This window comes from Cryptomeria japonica, chromosome 4 (genome assembly GCF_030272615.1).
Source record: "Cryptomeria japonica chromosome 4, Sugi_1.0, whole genome shotgun sequence".
Classification (NCBI taxonomy): domain Eukaryota; kingdom Viridiplantae; phylum Streptophyta; class Pinopsida; order Cupressales; family Cupressaceae; genus Cryptomeria; species Cryptomeria japonica.
Window position 1 is genome coordinate 194193855 of NC_081408.1, and position 22218 is coordinate 194216072.

General features: G+C 34.6%; 1 protein-coding gene across 4 annotated transcripts in view; it reads right to left on the bottom strand.

The window, feature by feature from the left end:
• The window catches only part of LOC131076289 (NEDD8-activating enzyme E1 regulatory subunit AXR1), a 165616-nt gene extending 144567 nt beyond the window's left edge, over window positions 1-21049 (bottom strand). Inside the window, exons 1-7 of one of the 4 annotated variants that reach the window (XM_058013405.2) lie at window positions 20817-21049; window positions 13213-13385; window positions 12953-13116; window positions 10605-10715; window positions 10368-10447; window positions 10064-10214; window positions 9871-9964 (exon numbers count right to left, since the gene is read on the bottom strand). In XM_058013405.2, the coding sequence (XP_057869388.2) occupies window positions 9871-9964; window positions 10064-10214; window positions 10368-10447; window positions 10605-10715; window positions 12953-13116; window positions 13213-13385; window positions 20817-20857 (814 nt within the window). In that variant the 5' untranslated portion in view covers window positions 20858-21049. The remainder of the gene's footprint in view (window positions 1-9870; window positions 9965-10063; window positions 10215-10367; window positions 10448-10604; window positions 10716-12952; window positions 13117-13212; window positions 13386-20816) is intronic. The other 3 variants (XM_058013408.2, XM_058013406.2, XM_058013407.2) reach the window with 3 other exon arrangements.
• Between the last annotated feature and the right edge of the window lie 1169 nt (window positions 21050-22218).

Genomic DNA, 22218 nt, shown 5'->3' on the forward strand with positions numbered 1-22218 from the left:
AGTCAAACAAAATCAACAAGATGCCAGTGATGTCACAAAATCCACTGAGATTTCAAAATTAAATCCAAAATGAAGAAAATATCTAAGGATTATTAAAAATCCTTGAAATAAATCCAAAGTAGAAAGTTTTCAAAAGGAGAATATTGGAAGATTGATAAGGATTTCGAACTTAAATCCAAAATGGAAAGATTTTTTAAAGAGAATAATGGAAGATTAATAAATATTTCGAACTTATAGCCAAATTGGAAACTTTTGGAAGATATTTTCTTTGAATTTGGAAACATGACAACACTTTCCAAAAGAATGAAGTTAAAATTGGAAACATGCTTTGGAAGAATTTTCTGGGTTTCTGATTGAGGATTTAACTTTATTTACAAATACTTCGTTGTAAACTTCATTTCTAGACCAAGAAGTTCGAAAATATTAAGGAGAGCATAGTAAAATACTTTCAGTTTGGAGTTCATCTAGAGAAAGTTTTGGATATTGCGGGAAGTTGGATAAACTTTTTTGACAAAAGTTTCACAGATTTTTGGAGAAAGACAACCAATATAAGGACGAATTATTGAATCTCTCCTGAATTTTTGAGTATTTTTGAAGGTGAAATTAAATTCATGATGCAGATTTATGTATTTTCTGAGTTTTTCCAGAGTTTGAGAAATGATTTTTAGTGAATTTGTTCGAATTTCTAAGGGACGAAAACCATTTTTTTGGCTAAGTATAAGAAATTTTCGGAGTTATAACACTTGGTGTTGGATTGTGATCACAGTTATCTTGAAGGTTGGAGAATTTACATGTGAAAATCCCATTCTCATGGCTAAGTATGAAAACGAAGTGAAATTTTCCGAACACTTAGCCGTTCGCAGCCTTGATTTTCTTTAATCCAAGATAGATTTCTAACTTATTTTCCTTTGGTTTTACAGGTCGCGGGAGGAAATAGAAGCGGGATCATCATAGAGATCACAGTTGGAGTTTCAAGCCAAACGAAAGATTGAGGACAAGTTCACAGGCAAGGTTCATCCGAGCATGAAGATAGCCAAAATTTGGCTAAGTATGGGAAATGTTTCACAAAGAAAATTCCAATTTCCTCAATCATGATGAAGGCATGTCAGGATATCGAGAAGAGGACATGATCACAGCGAATGCCTGAACAACTTGATCCCATCATTTCATATTTGCAAGGGGTTATCTAGAGCTTTTACCCTCCTCCCACGCAACAAAAATTGGCAACTGAAGGCAGGATCATCACAGAAAACACAAATGGAGTTTCGAGCCAAATTCAAAATTGAAGACGGGACCATGAGCAAGGTTCATCCGAGTATAGAGAGGGCCAAAATTTGGCTAAGTATAAGAAAAACTTCACGAGGGGATTTGTTCTCCAAATTCGAGGCACTTGAAAGAATCTCAAGGCATCAAGAAAGAAAAGTTCTCAGACTTGGTGAAAATATGGAAAAGTTAGATAAACTTCATCAAAAAGAATTAAAAAAGACAAGCTCCCAAACAGAATCAAATGGTGACAAAAAGGAATCAAATTTCCATACTTAGACAATTTCTTGACACAAATTGGAGAATTCAAGGAAGACATCCAACACGTTGAGGTGGCACCTCGTCATTTTCCAACCAATCAGATCGCTCCAAGTCAGCATGTCCAGGTTTGATGAACTTGACTTATCCAGAAGCTTCTAGAAGGGCACACTTCACAATGCAACAACCTTCTATTTTCATTGATGGTTCATATTTAGCAAGAAGGACAAGTGTCCCAAATGTAATTTTCTCATTGGTCGAGGGTAGTTAGTTTTGGGAAACCCTAATTAGGGTTTATAGCTTTCAATCTGGGCCCCTGATCACTGTTTGATCTCGGCCATTCATTTATTCTCGAAAACTATATAAGGTTGCCTCCTCTCATTTGGAGAGGGTGAGGTCTTTTGATGAATTGTTGCTTAAGGTCATTTCCAGATAATATATTGCATGTGCGCTGCTTTGTAATCTCTATTATTTGAATGATTTGCATGGTTTCAATTGTCTCAACATTTAGTTAGAATTAATTTAGATTTGCTTTCATTGTTGTTAATTTGAATGAAGGATTTGATAAGTGTCAATTGATGGTGTATCTCCGCTCATACTTTTGGTGAATGGATGATTTCCATTCTACCGTGCAAAGTTAGTCTCAACCCATCCCTTGTGCATCCCAACATCTCGATCATAAGCACAACCCATTGAAGATTGCACCGGCCTTGTGTAGTTGTCCCTAGTGTGGCGAAGCAAGGTTTGGTTTCTCGAGAGCACCCAGTTGATACCGTCTCCGAAATTCGTAGGATTAGATTAGCCTTCCTAAACCCTATCCTTTTTTCCCTTTCTTTTGAAAGTTTAAATCCCCAAAAAAGAAGAGCCTAAAATTGCTAAATCCATCTAAGTCCAGCAATTCAAGATACTTGTCAAACATAAGTCCCCCTTGAAATTTCAGCATACACTACCCAAGAAGCTATTCCACTAAAGTCGCTTGTTCGCACATATAGACCTTGCAATCAGTAGTGATTTTTCAGGAGAGGATAGAATACCTTCGGGTATCCTATCCTAATGTTTGGTAGATGATAAAACAGACACCAATAGGTAGTTAGGACAATGACCATTAAGGGAGGGTATTAGAATAATATCTTCTTATTCTATTTGTTAATGGTCATCTTAGTGTAACTAGTTAGTTTCTAATTTCGTCTTCTGTTATAGATTGTTTCTTTATGGAAACATCGATCTTGTAACTCTATAAATGATCTTTTGATCATTCATTTGATATATCCAATTACTTATGTAATACAAGAGTCATTGCAACCTCCAAGACAAACCCAAATGCTCTCTCCAATCCAAACACTCAAGATGGCTTGTCTTCAGGTTATTGCACATTAAACGCATTTTACATGACCTCCATAAATTAAATGTATTTCTCCAATGCACCTCTAACATTAAATCATGAACCCCAAAGCCATGTGCACACTAAACGATGACGCCCTATATTAAATGCATTCCCTTAATGTGCCTCCCATGTTGAATGCATTTCCAATGTTACACACAACTACCTAATAGAATATTACACTACCTAAAGTGTGGCATCCCACTCCAAGGTGCAAAACTTCACAAAATATTAAGCATTTTGTACAACATATACAACACCTTTTCCAACAAGAAATTTGTCAAGTGACAGCATCAAACCATCTAAAGTGGATGGGCCTTCTTGCACGTCACTCATCTAAATGGAATTCTAGAGACAGCAATATTAACATGAGCATTCATGCATTGTTACTAATGATAGCAAAGGACATAAAACCAACCAAAATAGTGAGATAAATTAGATTGAACAATAATGTGAATCAAACAATGAAGAAAGAGGAAACCACATAAGGTTTGTACGATCCATAAAAGCAGGTGTAAAAAAATTGATTGATTGTAAACCACCGCTGTTGAGGTTATTAATTCCTCCTTTAGTCACTCGATCCTTCTAGTATAACCAATTTGCTTATATATAAATTGCTGGGTGAAGATGCACAGCAAATGATCTTTATAAATTACACAGCAATTGTAATATCCTGACTTCACACGTATATTTTCTGCAGACCACAAACAGATATATATGTGTTCGAAGAGAACAGCATAACCCTCTATATCGTATACACTAAATTTACATCAGCCTCTCCTATGACGTATATGTCCGATCAGTATTGGTCTCTCACAACCACACGCCTAGCAATTGCCCCCGATAGAAGATAAATACTCATTCAATTTCGGTGAGGGGTTGTGACCTCAATCGGGGTGGCATACCAAATGAGGGGGTGCGATGTGTAATCACCGATAGGCAAACAAGACATAATACGTGCTAACTAAACATAAATAATTAATGAAAGCAATGTGCATATTGGTGATTAGAATGATATATATATTATTAAATGTTGAAGGCCTTAAGGCCAATTTAACATTTAATTTTATCCGACTGAAGCTATAAATCATCAACAACCGCAGGTTGCAATTTTCTCCATATATGAATCGCTAATTTTTGCCAAAACTGTGGTCAACAATTTTGATCAATCTTTGCAGTGTAATCATGTTTAATCATGACAAAAACATTAAAACAGCTGACATGGATTTTCAAAGCATTTTTCACCTACCCATGATTTTTTTTTCATTTCACTTTTTAGTATTTTTCAAGCAACATACAAATTATGATGAAGGATTTTTTGATGGTTTTTAGCATTTTGAAGGCACGTTCCAAAGGACACAGCTAGGGTTTTTTTCTGCTATTTTTCTCCTACTCCAAGTTTGGTGACAGGCAACAGATTTCCAAGGTAGTCACACTGTCTTTGTAAAACTCTACATATTTTCGTGGGTCTCCTTGTTCAACAAAACCTTAAGTCTTGAAACACCAGCATTCTGAAGTTCTTTTAATATTGCTAATAAAACAAAACTTTCCTCACCTCCCTGTTTAAATGTTAACTTAGAAATAAAGGAAATTTTGGTTTTTCCATAAATATGAGGGCATTGTTGCATTTTTTAGTGGTTCTTATTGAAGGTTTTCCTCTGCATATTTTTGTTGTATACAGCTGGAGGAATTTCTATTGATGTGCTGTGAGTTTTCTTGATAAATATATTTCTTTTTTGTCTACTGTGCTTTGTCTTTTTGTCTATCTGTGAAGTAGAATAGGTTGTCATAGATAAGGGAGTGACTACAATGTCAACCAATAAGTTAGACATGTAACAAAAAAAATCAATGAAATGACTTGTTCAGTAATGTCAAAGCAATAATCTATAGAAGAAGCAATGCAAAGTTACACCGATAGGAATATTACAAACAACTGATAGGAACAAGAAGAATTTCAAACAATGCTGTTGATGTGACAGCTGCTTTTAAGTGTAGCAAACCCCATGAACAAACAAATCATGCAATTACCACACATCCCATGATATACACAACAATAGACATTGCATACACATAGAAATCAAAAATGCTTCTTAGAAGTAGTGTGAAAAATTGGGCAATTTAACATTATTGGAGTTGGGAGCATCCTATACTCTTAAACATTTGTTTGAAGGTTAATTTTTCATACAAAATTAATAAGGCCTGGACTTATAAGCTAAAGAAAGCTCAAGATTACACTTTTAATATAATATATTTGCAATCATAGATATAATTGTATTCATTATTTTTTCACTTTCAATTGCCAAGACTAATTTCTACATGGAGAAAATCAAGTACTTTTGAGGATGACAAGACAATTGACCTTGATGAAATTGATTCAAAGTCTGAGTGGATTACAGATGATGATCACTTTCTCAAACCTAAGGATTTTGATATTTTAATGATGTTGATTGTAATTAGGGAAAGGCGGATTCCAATTGCCTTGGGCAACATTGGAATCCGCCCAAAGGGCTGGCCCCTTTCTCCAACGTGTAGGGCTGGGCCCTAAACCCCACGGCACCACTTAAACTTGCTCACGCCACACTCAACGTGCTCCCCCAAAATAGGGCCGACCCTATCAAGGCTAAAAAGGAAAAGTAATAAATAAATAAATTATAAAGCAAGCTGACATGAATAAAGTCATTGCTAACCATATAAATAAAGAACAACTTCACATTATCATTTACCAATTCATCATTCCATGCGAATTATACCTCTGCCTAAAATGCAAAGTTTGAAGAAGTAATATTGGCGATTTGTATCTGTCATAAAAGGGCACTAATATCAAGAGCAAATGCCATTGCAAGGAGGGCGAACTATTCTGCAAATACCATTACTTGGAGGGCGAACTATTCCAGATTCAAACAGCTAGGGTTGCAATCCAGTTTCAGGCAAAGGGGCAGACTTAAGATACAATAAAGTGCTGACCTAGGGTGTGGATCTGATTGCTGATTACTGTGTTAAATGGGGCAAGCTTGAGACTTACAAAAGTGCAGACTTGTTGAAGACCTTATCAGCCCTATGTGCAATCATCTTCAAGTACTAAAGATAAGTGTTGTAATCTTCATATGAATATAATCCATAATCAGATCTGAGGATCTTTTCTAGCTGAGTTTTTCCTCCTAGGAGGTTTTCCCAGGGTAACCATGTCTTGTTCTTACTTTGTTCATTTCTATGTGATGCCTAAACCTAGAAAACTCTAAATCTTGCATCTAATCAATTTAGTTAGAAACTAAAATCTGTTTTCTAAGTTTATATTAATCTGAGAGTGCTAAAAGTTAACAAATGAGGGCCAACGTTGGTAGTGATGTGATGGAAGAAATTAGAAGAGGCTCTGACCCAGGAGCTTTGTTGTTAAGACCTGCAACCCTCTAGTGTATCTCTCTTTGTAGTAGCAAGAGTCATTGGCAATGTCTGTTTTATGGAATTTTGTACATAGTTTGTATGTTGACTTCAAACAAACTAGATTGAAATTGAAAAGTCTTTAACTCTTTAGCATCTAGTTATTATTTATGCACTATGAAGTATCAAGGTTTTGTCCATTTTTCTACATTTTTTAACTTTTTAAAAAAAACCAAATTTTTCCCCATTTTTTCAAAAAATACTTTTGGTTTACTGTTTTTTTCCCCAAAAGGTTTTTGCTGTTATGTTGCAAATGGCAATGCCCTTGACAAAGGTGATGATTATGATCTCCTTAAGGAGTGCAACTATGATAGTAATGTGGTTGACTGAATCAAGGGAGGCTCTCACTTGAGACCTTCATCATCAAGACCTACAACTCTCTGGTGTAACTCTCTTCATAGCAATGAGAGTTTTTAGGAATTTCATACTCAATTTGCAGGTTGAATTTATATGGAGTGGTTGAAAATTTGAAAACTGTTAGCATCTAGTTATTATTTATGCACTATGCAAAATACGTTGTGCAATGCAATGCAATCAACAATATGAACATAAATGACAAAAATCTATATTTCACAATTCATAGGCCAAGCTCTCAATTTTATTTACTCTCTATACCTCTATCTATTGAAATGCCTTTCAATTTTAAAAATTGACAGATTTTTCTCCTTTTTTTCTTGCATGTTTTACTCTTCAATGTTTTGAAAAAAATATTAATCTTTTGGTTTGCCAATTTTATCACCAAAAGATTTTTTGCTGCTCTGATACAATCCACCAATCACATCCAAAGGGAAATCATTGCTCTGTCATCAAAAAAACCCCATTGTGCCTCTTCTTTCCACCCAACAGGAATTAACTACCAAAACACTTTTTTCCATTCTATGTCACCATGTTTCAAAATTAGGCAACTATATCCTCTACTTTTTTGCATTAGAGGTTGTGAGACTCTTCTCACTCTGCAGTGATAGGTTTGAATTGCATCTTCTGCTTTGTAAATTATTTTTCTTCAACAAATACTTGTTGGCAAGCACCATGGCATTTCAATGTTTGCGGAGGAAGTGGCTGCTTGGAATTATCCTCTTTATTTTTCTTTTACTCAACCAATCACAACAATTTACAAAAGGCCATTCTGCCACTGCCAAATTCATCTCTACAAGTGTCACCTTCCACTCTCTCATTATTCAGGGTTTTCTTAAAAGGAAAATGTTTATAAGTAATACAAGGGTTTTGTTAAAAGCTGATGATTAGATATCTTTAAGGTCCCAATTGCTTTTCTTTTCTATTTTTCAATTTTGACTTCGCTGTATATGGGGTTTCAATACATGTGATTGTGTACAATCCTTTGGGTGGAAAGTGAAGACCGCAGATGTAGATAAGCTTGAGACAATGTTTAGCCACACCATGCTGTATGAGTTCAAAGTTTGGATAGGGAAGGCTGTAATATCTCTAAGGCTATCCAAAAGTAAAATTGAGAAAGTTTTTGGATGATTCTATACAATAAATTTGATCGCTGAGCTGGCTGAATTATGTGTGAGAGTATGCATAAATATACATACATACATTTATACATGTGTGAGTATAAAATGTGTGTTTGTAGATACATATACACAGGTGTGTGTGCCTATACATACATACATTTAGACATGTGTGCGTATGTCATGTCCCCTCAGTTTTCTGTGTATTACCGTATTCTCACAATGAATCATAATAATATTTCTTTATTATTTACTGATTCTTGTATCCTTAAAAAGAATTAATAATAATATTTGTTAATCATTTACTGATTATTAACTTACCCATAATAATAAAATATTATTGATCATCAATTATCTTTAAATGGAAATATTTGTTTTTTATTATTATTAATTTAAATAATAATGAAATATTATTCACTGTATTAATTATTAATTATCTGTAAGAGAACATTAACAAAACAATGTTAAGAAAGATATCGATATTAAGGTTAGCGCTGGAGAGGTAGAGCTTCAGCAATGACACGAATGGTGGAAAGCGGTGACTTTCCAAGGAGTCACTGCCTTCCAAACTTACCCCAACAGACACGCCTCGCTGCTGCAGCCACAAAAAGGAAATAAATACGAGGTTTGGGCTGAAGGAAGATATACGGAAAAAATAGAAAGTGGAAACCTCTGCTTCAACGAATACGTCCAGCATTTCACTCCAACTCCGGTAAGACTATCTACCCTCGAATTCCCTCCATATTGATAGATAATTTTTGAATAATAATGCTGTACTACTGTAATTAAGAAATTGACCCCGTTGAGTATCCATATATAAATATTAATGCTTATTCGATAGCATAATCTACAGTGAGAATTAATCCTGCAATAATTCTAATTAACTGAACGATTTAGTTATCATCTATACTGCATATAGATTAATAAATGAATTATAATGTTGAACTCTGTACAGACAAATAATTGATAAATAATCATATACTAAAGAAGGCACACAAACTGAAGATTATCACAATTTACAGATGATAGATAAAATGAATATTATTAAACTGATAATCAATCTGAGAATATAAGATATGGGTAATTGTATTAATGATAACAATCTGGAAGTTAAACTTGTCCAAATAGAGGGAACCGCTGATCAAGGGCACCTTATACAATAAGGGGAACTGCTGTACAAGGGCACCCTACGTAATAGGGGGAACTGCTGTACAAAGGCACACTATACGATAAGGGGAACTGCTGTACAAGGGCACCCTATATGGATACATTGGGTAGGGGGAACCGCTGTGTTAAGGTACCCAACGAAAATTCACAATGAACATCACTACGCTCACAATTTTATGTTTCTTAAATATTCACAAGAACCCCTCTTTTGATTATTAACAGCTAATTATATATTAACTCTTTACATGATCCTTCTTTAATATAATTTGTAGTACCTTTTGACTCTGTTTATGCAGGTTTCTTTGATAACAGCAGAAGATTAAGTGCTCTTCCTGATCCCGTATTCTAAAAACTGAGACCAATAACTCAGAAATTAATAAACAATCCACCTAGGGACATTACAGCGTATATAATATGTGTGTTTGTAGAAACATATACACAGGTGTGTGTGCACATACATAACATACATTACATATATACATACATATGTTTTATTGTTCAGAATGTTGACTATTGTTATATACTATGTAGATGTTGAATGTGCCTGCAACTTATGGATATTACAGCATGCATACATACATATATATATGTTTTATTATTGTTCAGAATGTTGACTATTGTTATATGCTATGTAGATGTTGAATACACACACACACACATGTTTTATTATTGTTCGGAATGTTGACTATTGTTATATACTATGTAGATGTTGAATGTGCCTGCAACTTATGGATATTACAGCTCACTACCATCCCTGGATGCAGCTATAAGTTATGCCTCTTGGTGTAACAATAAAACAGTTCTACTTACCATCAAAGATACCATAAGTAGCAATTGAAGTTATCCTTCTCTTTTACAATTGTATCCACCATAAAAATAAACAAAACTTACTTATTCCAGAAGAGGCCCAGACTTCAAACGATGCTTTCCTAGCTTCTTTATAATTGTCCTCATCCAATGAGATCATCTTGTTTATTAAATTATCCTGGACATATAGGACAATAAATACATACATGTTGCATTCCAAAAAAAACAAGAAATGCACCAGAACATAGTAATGCAAAAATTAAATAAACTGCCTCACCGTAAATTGTTTCTGCTCCTCTCGTTTTACTGGTAGCAAGCCATTATGCATATGTTTCCACTCTTCAGCCAACTTTACAAGAATCACAACATAGGGTATATTTTTGTGTATAACAGGATCCTCTATATGGATATTAAATCCATCCACAAACCTGAAGCAATTCCAACCAGTATTAGTAATATAAACAACTGTCACTTGCTGATAATACTTTTAGAAGAAAGTCAGGCAAGCTTGCTTCCAACTCAGTGCACATTTGCACCGGATTCATTTGAACTTGGAATTTAAAATAATCTCATTTAATAACCTTTTAAGTTCAGGCCATGGTTTATGGAGTCTGAGATCACTAGCAAAATGCACTGGCTTGGACTCAACTACATCATGCTCCTGCAAAATAAAAGTACAGACATATGGTTATTTCACATAGCCATATTGTTTTATATAGAGAAACAAATAGATTTTCATTTTTTGCATTGATAGAACATTTATGAAAATCGAAACATGGACCTCAATCATTGACCTATATAGTCTTGAATCACAATACCTTCAAGCTAATCCGAACTAGACCAGTGAGTCCATAAGAACGTGCAATTATAAGAATCCCATTCTGTTGCCTGCATATTCTATCCAATTTCAAAAGTGCATTTTCTGGGAGCTGCAGTATTAACAAATTAAGAAACCAACAAGAAATCAGGCTTTGGATCTAAACCATGGTTGGTTGGTATGTTTATTTTCTAAAATTCTTATTTACTTTAGAAAAAATTAAGAAGGTTTTCTTTCCTATTATGGAGAAGTAGAAAGAATCCACAGTTCATAAGTGCATGAAAGGAAAGAGAGAAATCAAGGTACCCTAGAAAAAAGCAATGCTGCAATCCATTCAATAGCAATCGCTCCCTTGAGCAGGGATTTTACTTTTTGAACATCAAAAATTCAGTCCAAGAAACAGATATATAAATATCGAGTTATATTGGCCATTTTGACAGTTGATTAGTGAAAATTTACAATAGTGTATGGATCGTGCATATGGTACAGGTGATGTTTTATCATAATCAATGCTTTTCTTTAGTTGTTGCAACCATTCCATCAAATTTTCATCAAATCAATAGACTTTAATACACACTTTGAGTAGGTGACAATTGTATAATAGTCGGTCAGATTCTGCAATTCAAATTGATCCATCCCTTCCAGACTATTTTTCAATTTTAAAATTTTAATGTCTACCAAGAAAGAAGAATTTGTTACAGTTGTGGCAAAATTAAGGTTATGAAAACTTGCCCTAAATGATCTAAAAAAAGGGTGAAGCTTCAATGATTTTGCCAATTATGTGAAGCTGCATTCAAGAAAACAAAATATACTCATGATCTTTGAAAACCTTCACAATAGCTGTCATGAATATTTAGTGAGAGAAAGTTGCAATTCGTGTGCCAAAGATTCAAGCTTAACTGGTATCTAATAGGAATTTTTCTAGTTGTTTATGTTTGGCAGATCCTCAAATGTATGTTATCCCTTTATCATTCATAAGAAAATAATATACAAAGGATCTTTTCTGCTATCTTGCCTGGATTCTTTCCTGTGGCAGTCCAACCTCATCCAGGTTCCACTGGCTGGAGTCCACAGCAATTTTAGACATCACAGTTTTCAAAGACATCTTGCATTATCCAGGCATTCACTGTCTATGTTGCAAGAAGCAGCGTGGGAATCCTGCATCCCAGCCTTTTCTTATAACCTGCATTTTATGTTTTATTCTTTGTCTCATTTTCTGGGTCAAGCAGAGCTCAATTTCAAATCCAACACAAGCGGGATGTGAGAATAAGGGAACCCCAGGTATGACAGCAACAGTGAATTGTTTGTGGAGAATCTCTCGACAGACCATCAGGTTGTAAGACAACAGATCAAGACTGGAAATAGCAAGAGAAAAAGATTGCTAGCACTCTAAAAAACAAACAAGGATGGTGAATGATGTACAAGAACTTAGAGAGAGATGGAGGAATAACAATAATGAAAAAATAACATGTTCTGATACCAATCTCAGGCTTGGGAATAGAATGCCAGAAAAAGATTGGTGTATGAAATGCACAGGCTTAGAGCAGCAAAAAGATACGCAATAAAAGCTTATTCCATACAATCAAAATGTACGTATTTAACAATATAAAAATGACTGTTTCTTAAGACTCGATCAATGATAACTGCTATGGCGTTTACTGTTTGCTTCAATACAGTTGTAATATTTACATTTATGAAGGTGAAATCATAAATGTAAAATTCTAGCTCAACTTAGAGATATAAAAATGACTGTTCAGTTCACCTTCTAGATAACTGTCCAGCTTCTACTATAGCTACAAAATACAAAATATAAAATATTTTTCTACTGCTAAGATTATGTACATTACTATTACAGTTCTTAAGACTCAATCAATGATAATTGCTATGGTGTTTACTGTTTGCTTCAATATAGTTGTAATAATTACATTTATGAAGGTGAAATCATAAATGTAAAATTCTGGCTCAACTTAGAATTAGTTATATGAATTTTAAGTCTAAAATCTTATGAAAAAATATTGCCATCTCTGTAATTTTTACATCAAATACATATTGATGTTTCTTGTGTGAAACATTTGGATCCCTCGCCCTCTTCTATTTGTCATTTTAAGATTCCTGTGTTATGCATTTTCTTGTGTATTTCAGGTTTGTGACTTCTAATAGCTATGCTATAATCTTTCCAGGGACGATATTCAGAGAGAGAGATTCCAAAAGGTTTTGCAAAACCAAAAGGAAAAAGAAAAACGAAAATTTTCTATGCAATTCTCATGTGATTATACTATCTTTAAAAAGCATTTGAATCTTCAAACAAAAGAAGATGCTTGATTTTGTTCAAATTCCAAAGGTACTTACCTGTGTTGCTATAATCAGAGTGAATTGCGAGAAGAAGGAAGGATCTCTCTCAAGTAAAGCCTCGGGTGGCTCTTCCACAAACTTAGCTCCAACAGCATCATTTAGCTCTCGCAGAAATGTACACACACACTTTGCCCTCGATTGGCCAATGCTATTATTGTCAACTGCACAAACCAACAACCAACTTAAACTCCACTACAAGAGATAAGATTAATTCTAGTACAAAATCTCAAGCTGTAACAAACAACCAAAAGACATACCCAAGAAATTGTTTCCAAGGTCTGCCACTTCCACTTTTGAGCCATCAACAACCATGACACTTCCTACACCTCCTAAAACAAGATTTTTCAATGTTTCTGAGCCTGTGGGGCCACAATTCAGCAAACAAACCCTTGCTCTCTCAAGAGCTGATTGTCCCTGTTCTCCCCATATCCTGCATTAGCATTCCAGTAAAATTATCAATCCAAAGCAAAACTTCTTGATGCACATAGTTATTCTTTAAAATTCTGTCTCTGCGACTCTGTTACAGAATCATCAAACATTCAGATGATCAAATTAAAATCTTTGCCAAGCATGTAAATAGAGCAAATTTGTTCATTTGCAATTATAACAGAATTTATCATTTCCCTGTTCATCGGATGGTCATAAAATCAAAGTATTGTTCTAAATGTCATTAGAATCCTCCTAAGAAGAGATATCTCAAGTTGAATTTTGATGGTGCAGCAAAGCATATCCTGGTCAGACTGGTGCAGGGGTGATCATCTGCTTAAATCATTGGTCTTTCTTTAAAGGCAATTCTTACTTTCTTGGTTTTAAATCAAATAATGACGCAGAAACATTGATGCTATTGGAAAGCATGAAGTTAGCTAAATCCATAGATTGTAAAAGCATAGAGGTGGAAAGAGATTCTCAGATTATCATCAACAGATATGTAAGTATTTATTTAAAGAATTGGAAACTAGAGAATATTGTAGATGAAGTGCTGCTCATAGGTAAAAACTTCTCCAATAGTTTAAAACATTGTCATAGGGAAGGTAATAGGGCTGCCAATCGGATGGCCAACTTTCAGTTTTCCCAACTCCCGTTCTCTGCTAAACTAAACATTAATCCCTCAGAATGAAATTTAAAAGGCTTTCTAAAGAAAGAATCACTGTACCATTTTCAACCTCCCTTTCCAAATTTTTAATCTCCACCTTGATTTTTCATTGAATTCAGAAATGCAATAATATTGTTTTATTTCACAGTACATGAATATGTGAGACCACAAAAGAAAAATTATGAGAAACATGGCAAAGGGATTATATTTGTGAAGGTTGTTTCTCTGGTTATTGCATTCCATAAGAGAGAAGGTGACATGCATGCAAGTTTTCAATCTCCTGTGTCCGATTAAGTGTCAATATTGTCTATGTGAAGGATTTAGTAACCTTGGTGTTTGTAAAGCGCTGGGTGTTGATGGTGTGGGCAATAGTGGTACACTGTGTGCAAGAGCCTCTATAGCAGATGATTTCATGACAAAGCTAGAACAGTAGAACAGAATGTGTCTGATGATATGGTCCAATGTTAGGAATATTACATCATTAGGTTCACTAGTGTTTTATTTTTTATAGTTAGAATGAACATTAGAATATCATGTGTAGAATAATATAATATTATAATTGGTTGTGCAAGAATTTGCTTGTATCATGAGCTGTTAGAAACTTAGAACCATAGTTCAAAGACTCTGCAAGTACCCTGCAAGACTAGCCAAACTCATAAGTCGCTAAGCTGGCCAAGCCAAGCCGACTAGACTCCCACGCCGAGTTTGGCAGAGCCCTACTCCAAGACTCTTGAATCTTAGGCTCGGACTTTCAAGTCCTAAGCTCAGACTCTTCTGGTGCCTGAACATAACAGAAGTGATGACTGAAGTATCAAATCTTGAGAGTTTGAGGATCATATGACATTGTAATGTTTGAATTATGACAAATCGCCAGTCAAATTAGTCTTTTATGTTCTCTAAATGCATTGATTTCTTTTTTTGTGTAATTATGAGGTTTTTTTGAGTCCTAAGTCTGAGTCAAAATTTTGGGCTGCCGAGTCGAGTCGAGTCTGAGTCTGAGTTTTTGAACTATGGTTAGAACAATCATCTATGTAAAGGAGTGATTAAAGGAGCTATCCTGTAATATAGATGTAAGTTCTGTAAATTAGAATTATGTATTATCAGAACCATAATTTGAAGATTTGGGCTCGGACTAGACTTGGCAGCCCAAAATTTTTACTCGGACTTGGGACTCGGCACTAACTTGGGAAAAAAAAACCTCATAATTACACAATAAAAAAATGAATGCATTTAGAAAACATAAAAGTCTTATTTGACTATCAATTTGTCATAATTCAAACATTACACGTCATGTGATCCTCAAGCTCTCAAATTTGAATTTTCTTAGTTTCAAAGTTGAGAAATACATTATAATACAACAAAATTATAAATAATAAATGTATAACATTATAAATATTTACATATGATAATATGTCAAAATGAAAAGAAAAAAACAAATACAACCTACATCTTTGTTTGACGTATGCCCTGCCTTACATGAGTCAGACTACAAACTGGAAGTTTCCTGACTTACGCACTTTAGCTGATAATAGAACTGAAGTTAAAGATGGTGTCTACCTAAACCTTAAAAAGCAAGTTGCTAAAAACAAAGAGAAAAAATCAAAGTTTCTAAGCCTCAAACGCATTCTCCTTTTGAATGAGGATGAGATTCGCATCCTACAGGCATACACCAATAAGGTCCAAAATTACCTACTTAGCAATCTCCACATTACATTTATGCACTCATTATGGTGTTCATTCCCATAGACATGATTAGGACTTACCTGGCTTAATCTTGGCCTAAAACCAGTACTAATATGTTTTATGCTGCCCATAGACCTATACTTACAGTAAAATCAAACCTAAAAGTCTCAAGTCAAATCCAATTTTGGGACAATTTGCATCCAAGCACTAGTGAGGACAAATTACACCTGGGTACAATAGTCTAAATTAATTCTGTTTGATTCTAAATTTAGAGTGTTGAAAACCTAACCTATAGTTGCCTTAATCTGAATTCAAATGGTCACATAGAGTGGAGAATAACAAACTTCCTCCATTTTAATATCTAAGAAGAACCCTCTCTAATTTACACTCTCTTCATACTAAGTTTTTCCTCTTCAAGAGATCATACTAAGTTTTTAGACCTCTCATAATTATTTGCTAAAACCTGAAAATCCCCATTGTTGAACCTCTCTTAGTGATCATCATTGTTTCCCTTCAGCATTAGACCCCAATCTTGCTCCTATATCCTCTAGAGCTTTCCTTCATCCTAATGCTTCTCTCCTAATCTCCCACTGATGTCAAATCTCCTCTCCAAAACTCTTATTGCAAACATATCTCTTAATTCTTTCTGCCAAGTTCATCGGTGATTTCCATCTTATATTGTATCCCCAATTGCACAAGCAGACACCAAAACTTAAGCAATTGACATCCTCTTAAGGTATATTGGTAGCTACAACACCTTGCACACACCACAACAAATAGGAGACTGACTGAGGTAGTCTCCTAAACAGCCTAAACCATTTTTCTTGTCCCCAAACTTAGAAGTGGAATATCCAAAAAATAATACTTATAGACAAGGTACAAGTGGATATGGAACCAACAGAGGCAGGTGATTCACCCGAAATTTCAAGATTGTAGCAAACGGTAATCCAACTCTAGCACTAGTGCCTGCATTAGCTCCCAAATTCAGTGCTAATGTCTACTCCAATGCCCAAGTACTGGGGTTTCTGAAGACTCCCCAGCGCCCAACCACAGTGCTAGTGTCTACTTCAGCACTAATGTCTACGTCAGCACCACCTTTAGTATCAGTATCTACTCCAGCACCTAGGTTCATGTAACTTGTCATGCACAAGTCACGAAAAGCTGAAATTTGTCCAATACACTCCTTCAGCCTTCCTCAGTCTTCTTCTACAGTCAAATACAACATTCAAACACTTCAGGGACTCACACTCTCAACTCTTCTCAATTCCTTTACACATTTACATTTCCCAGCTCATGATTTAAAATTTTAATCTATTTGAATAAAAATCTGATTTTTGATAACTACTGCTGTTTTCAATGTCATATTTCAGTTTATAATATGATTTAGATAGATTAGTGCAAAGAAAGATAGTGCAGTCCCAGGTTATAATACCCCATTTATCAACATCTATTTAACCTATGGTTTCCAAATTTATTGTTTCAATGCCCTGTAACATATTCAATAAATTTTTCAGTTCTTATGTGATAAAGTCCTTCTAAGAATCTTCCTATACTCAGCTTATTGACTATCACATTTGAAAAATCTACAATCGTCAGTGACACATTCACCAGAGTTATCACAATTTATTAAAACCTTCTACCCATGAATTAGCAAAGTATCCTTGATACTGATTAAGCATTTGTTTAATTACTATTAAGTCTATCTAATCCCCTTTCACCTGAACCTTCCTGTAGGACTCAACCTATTAACTACCACACTTGGCAAATTTACATTCCATCGGTAACTCTTTCACCAGAGTCACCATAATTTATTAAAACTTCTACCTACAAAGTTAGTAGCTATCCTTATCTTGATCAAGCATGTGTCTACATTAGCAAAAAGTTCATCCAATTCAGTTTTAGCTTTTTGTAAGTATCTAATAACTAGCGAACTTCCCTGCACATCATCATGTTATCTTGCATGGAATAAGCTTTGACAACCTTCACATGGGATGTAAAACTGTCTGCGCATGAATTACAAGTCATGGAGAAGGAACGATCAATTGCAGTCCTAAAGGCTATAATTGAAGTTGAAGACTGCGTGAATGCTGTAGAGGAGCGTTAAACATGTCTTCATTACCTTGAAGCCCGTTCCACATCACCCTGCCCAATACATACATGTTTGACAGTAATATGAAGATGAATAATATCGCACAAATGAGCCAGTACCCACTGCTGCAAGTCAAACTCTTTTGAAGTGCATTAGGGATCAAAGGAGCAGAAAGTTCACTACAGGTAAATCTACTTCAGAGTTTTGATGTTTTATTCATTTCAAAGTTGTAAAGGTTTAAAAGGAAGATATAATTTGTTTGCATTATAAAAGGAGTCTTACATTTAATCACATTTGGGAATAAGAGGAAGGTGTGAAGATTGAACCGTCAAATTTGTCAAATATTCAATAAGTTTTGATGGAAATGAGAATTGAATAGCTATCTTAAAAGAATCCACCAATATTTGGGATGTGAAAATTAATTGGCAAGTAGTTTCAAATTGGTTATAAACTTATAAGGTTTGAAAGGGTAGTGATTGAGTTTGTGGAATTTTTTTTGAAATAAAGAGAGCAATTAGAAAAACAATTTAATGCAAGACAAAGCAAGAAGACTCCAAAGTGCATTATAGGGGAGATATTGTGTCAAAGTCCAATTTTATGGAGATACAAGGTTTGAAAATGATTATACCTAGGATTGAAGTCAAAATCTTTTTCATGAGGACCCAATTTAAAGTCATTGAGGTAATTTATGATGGCAATGCAAAAGAACTTGTTCAGAAGTGTCTTGTGAATGTTTTTAATTGGGCTCTTGGAGGTTCTATTACTTCATCTAGCGCATCCTTGAAGTTCGATCCTTGATCAAATATAGATTGGAGGTTGGAAGCAATCGAGGCAGAAGGTGTTTTATCATCCCAAGCTAGCTTCTCACTCTAGGATGACTCATTGCATAAGAAGCATCCTATTTGTGTCCTTGAAGAAAAGAGAGGGCTTGGCATTATGTGTCCCTTCAAGCAGTAAAAGGGGGCAAGATTTCTTATGGGTTCACTTGGTGTATTCACATTTGGTTGGTGATTTGTACAGCACTCGAGGCATTAGACACACTCGGAGGAGATGTGGACTTTCGAAGGAAAGATGTCTCATGTGCAAACGTTTGGTTGGTGATTTGTATAGCAGAGGGGGGATTGTTTCCACAGCACTTGAGGAGGCATTAGACGTGTGGACTTTCTGAGGAGATGCGTCTCATGTGCAGCGCTAGAGGAGGCATTAGACACACTCGAAGGAGATGTGGAATTTTGGAGGAAATGTGTCTCATTGTGTATGGAGGTTGGGAACACTTTTATAATCTCTCATGATGTGCAGAAGGTTACAAGTTCTACAGTCAGGAGATCCACCGATGCAGTCAATTTGGTGTTTCCTGGGTGAACGAGGAGGATTGGTGAAGGCACTTCATTAAAGTCTCTAGAAGGGTTGTATTCAACCCTTACAATGTTCCACTCTTGTTCGATTAATGTAATAAGAGGGGGAATGTTTGAGATTTACATTAATTAGTATAGTTTTAAGTTGATAGTTAAATAATTAATAAAAATTAGGTCGGTTAGTTTTTGGGAAGTTATTCCCATAGGCATTTTTCATAGGGGAAAATAAGGCTTTAAAAAATCTATTGCACTATAATGTAGCATCAACTAGTTGAATCCCGATTGAATCAATTGATTATCAGGTTCTGTTTTTTTTTTTCCTTTTGCGCTCACATAGAACTCAAAAACTAACAAGATCAACATTTTGAAATTGGTGCAAGTGTATATGAATAAATACGACCATGGTAAATCTAAATTTTGTCACCAGGACTTGTGCCTCGCTGAACACAAGATTCCAGGTATGTTGAATAGAATCCTGGGAGCTAAAAATACTACCAAAAAGCTGAAATACCCCACTGATTTAAGGAATGGACCTTAGAAAAAAAATTGACTTCTATGCAACATCAAAATGGACCTAAATTAACAATCCATTTTTCTGGTAAAACATAAAACTTGCCCTGCTTTAAACCAAAAACTGGGAATGCACAATCAAGGTTTTAACACCTTTCAGGTTAAAAGCCATATTTCTAGTGCTTTAACTCCGCCAAAATATCTCTGGATTTGCTTGTAACCTCTTACCACTGCAAATTGTTTTAACATGGTGAGCATGTCCAGGAAAGCTTGAACCACATCATCATCTACATAGCACTCCTTATTTATCCAAATCAAGTAAGTCTTCAGATTTGAGATTGTTTCAGAGGCTCCCATTATATCTCAAAACTACTCTATGATATCCTCTCTAGTAAAGAAAACTAGATAGAACACATTTCAAAATAATTTCAATCTTTTTCACCATTGAATTCTTAAATAAGCATTAGTTCAAAAATATTCTCATATGTTCTTAAGTTTCATAGGTCTTACATACAAAAAAGATGAATTATCACTAGGAATTGTACTGGACATTGCAGTGAATCTTAGTGTTCAAATGTTCTCAAATTGAGGATATTACTGGGGAGATTTTGACTTAAAATACCACTGTCAAATATTATACCCTAACTTAACAGAGTGTAATACTGTTGTTTTGTATAAATTAACGCAAATCTTGATTTTCAGAATAACAAATATAATCCAAGCCCCTAAAACAATCCCTAGAACACAGTGTATAATTGTTTACTAGAAATTGAGACTAATCTTGTTTTTCGAGTAATCTGTAACTGCAGATATGCCGGAAGGCAAAAAGGACAAAAAAGTAGCCTCTTAGTGATTACCAGCCCCTCAAACTGGATGAAAACAAACAGTTGGCACTTGTTAAATGGGGTTTTCGACGTTCCAAATAACAAACAATATGCTGGCTGTTCAAGCTCTTTGCCTGAAATCTGTTTCCAAATACACGTCCAAGAAGCAACTCTTTGTTTGGAGATTATGAGATCCTATGAAGCTGATTCAAGAATGAAACCATGGGAATCGAGGGATATACATTGCTTAGTAAAAACGCAGACAAAAAAAGAAGTGTCGGGGATTTGAACCCACAACATAGTGTACCTTAGTTGCCGATCATATTTGCTCTTGTTGATTTCGGCCATTGTTTTCTTCTCCTGTAAAATTTAGCGAGGAAAACTGAAAAGAAATTTGCAAAGAATGTAGCTCCCAGAAAAGGTGAATTGCTGACTTATGACAGTTAGGAATCCGTTGATGAGTGTAATATTTTTCTGTTCGCAATTTATTTTAGGAAGTGGTCCCGCCAGAAAAAATTATCTCCTTTTTAATTCCATAACCTAGGACGTACTACCTATTTGTTCTAACCCGTTTTTAAAGTTTTGTAATGATATGAATGAATAGATTTTAATAACTTTCACCAGATTAAGTGGTCCAAGGAATCAAGAGTTCCAAAACAACATTAATTCATATTTTTTTTCATTTAAGTTCTTTCTTAATGAATCTTGATTAAAAAAGTTGCAGTTTTTGTGAAGCCTTGCTTTTTCAAATAGATTGTTCAAATTGTCTATCTTCAAATTGATGAATAATCAAAATTTATTGATTAGATTCAATTATTTATTTATTTTATATATATATATGTTTTGTAATTATTATTAATTCATATTTTTGTTTTATATTTATTTTTTAGTATAGTTGTAAATAATGTCATAATGTTTAAATTGTTTTGTTTTGTAGACAAATCAACTCAAACCTTACATCCCTAACTTGGAATAGCTTCTTACTCGTCGTAAAAAAGGTTAATTTGAATTCTCTATGATTTCTATCATCTTGAAGTAATAGCATATTGTTATGTCATCTATGCTATATCACATCATGACCTTGTCTCTTGATTAAAAGTTTCAAATTTATTACTCTCAAGGTTGACCAAGTTCAAATTTTGAGTTACCTATCAATTTGCATGCTAAATACCTAGAATTGAGCATCTAAGATCTTGTATTGAAGAAAAGTCATAGATCATTAGTTGTCATCATGAAAGGGAATCACAATGCATTATCATGGAGTGTACATCTACATTATATCTTTGCACACATTATTGAAGTGGCATCATAGGCACTTGCATTACTTGTTTGATATTTCTTTAATATTCGTTTATTAGCAAGGGGTTGAGGAGGTTACCAAGGAAGTCATGAACCTTCCTTTTTCACACCACAAACCCTCATGATGCTTTCTAGCACCACCTCTTTTTCAAACATAGGTAAAGGCACAAACAAGCAAAATTATACATGTTAGTTTTAATGAGGATAGAACTACATTGAGAAGTATGTGTTTGTAGGAGACAAAATGTCTAGGGACTAAAGCACTAATGTATAATAGACGTACAATGCAAGTCCCTCACAATATGATTAGTATGGATCCAATTATAAAATCTTGATTTTAATCATTGATGTTAGTGTGCCACAAAATATCCACATATATTGACAACAGTTCAATTCAATAAGAGTTAAGC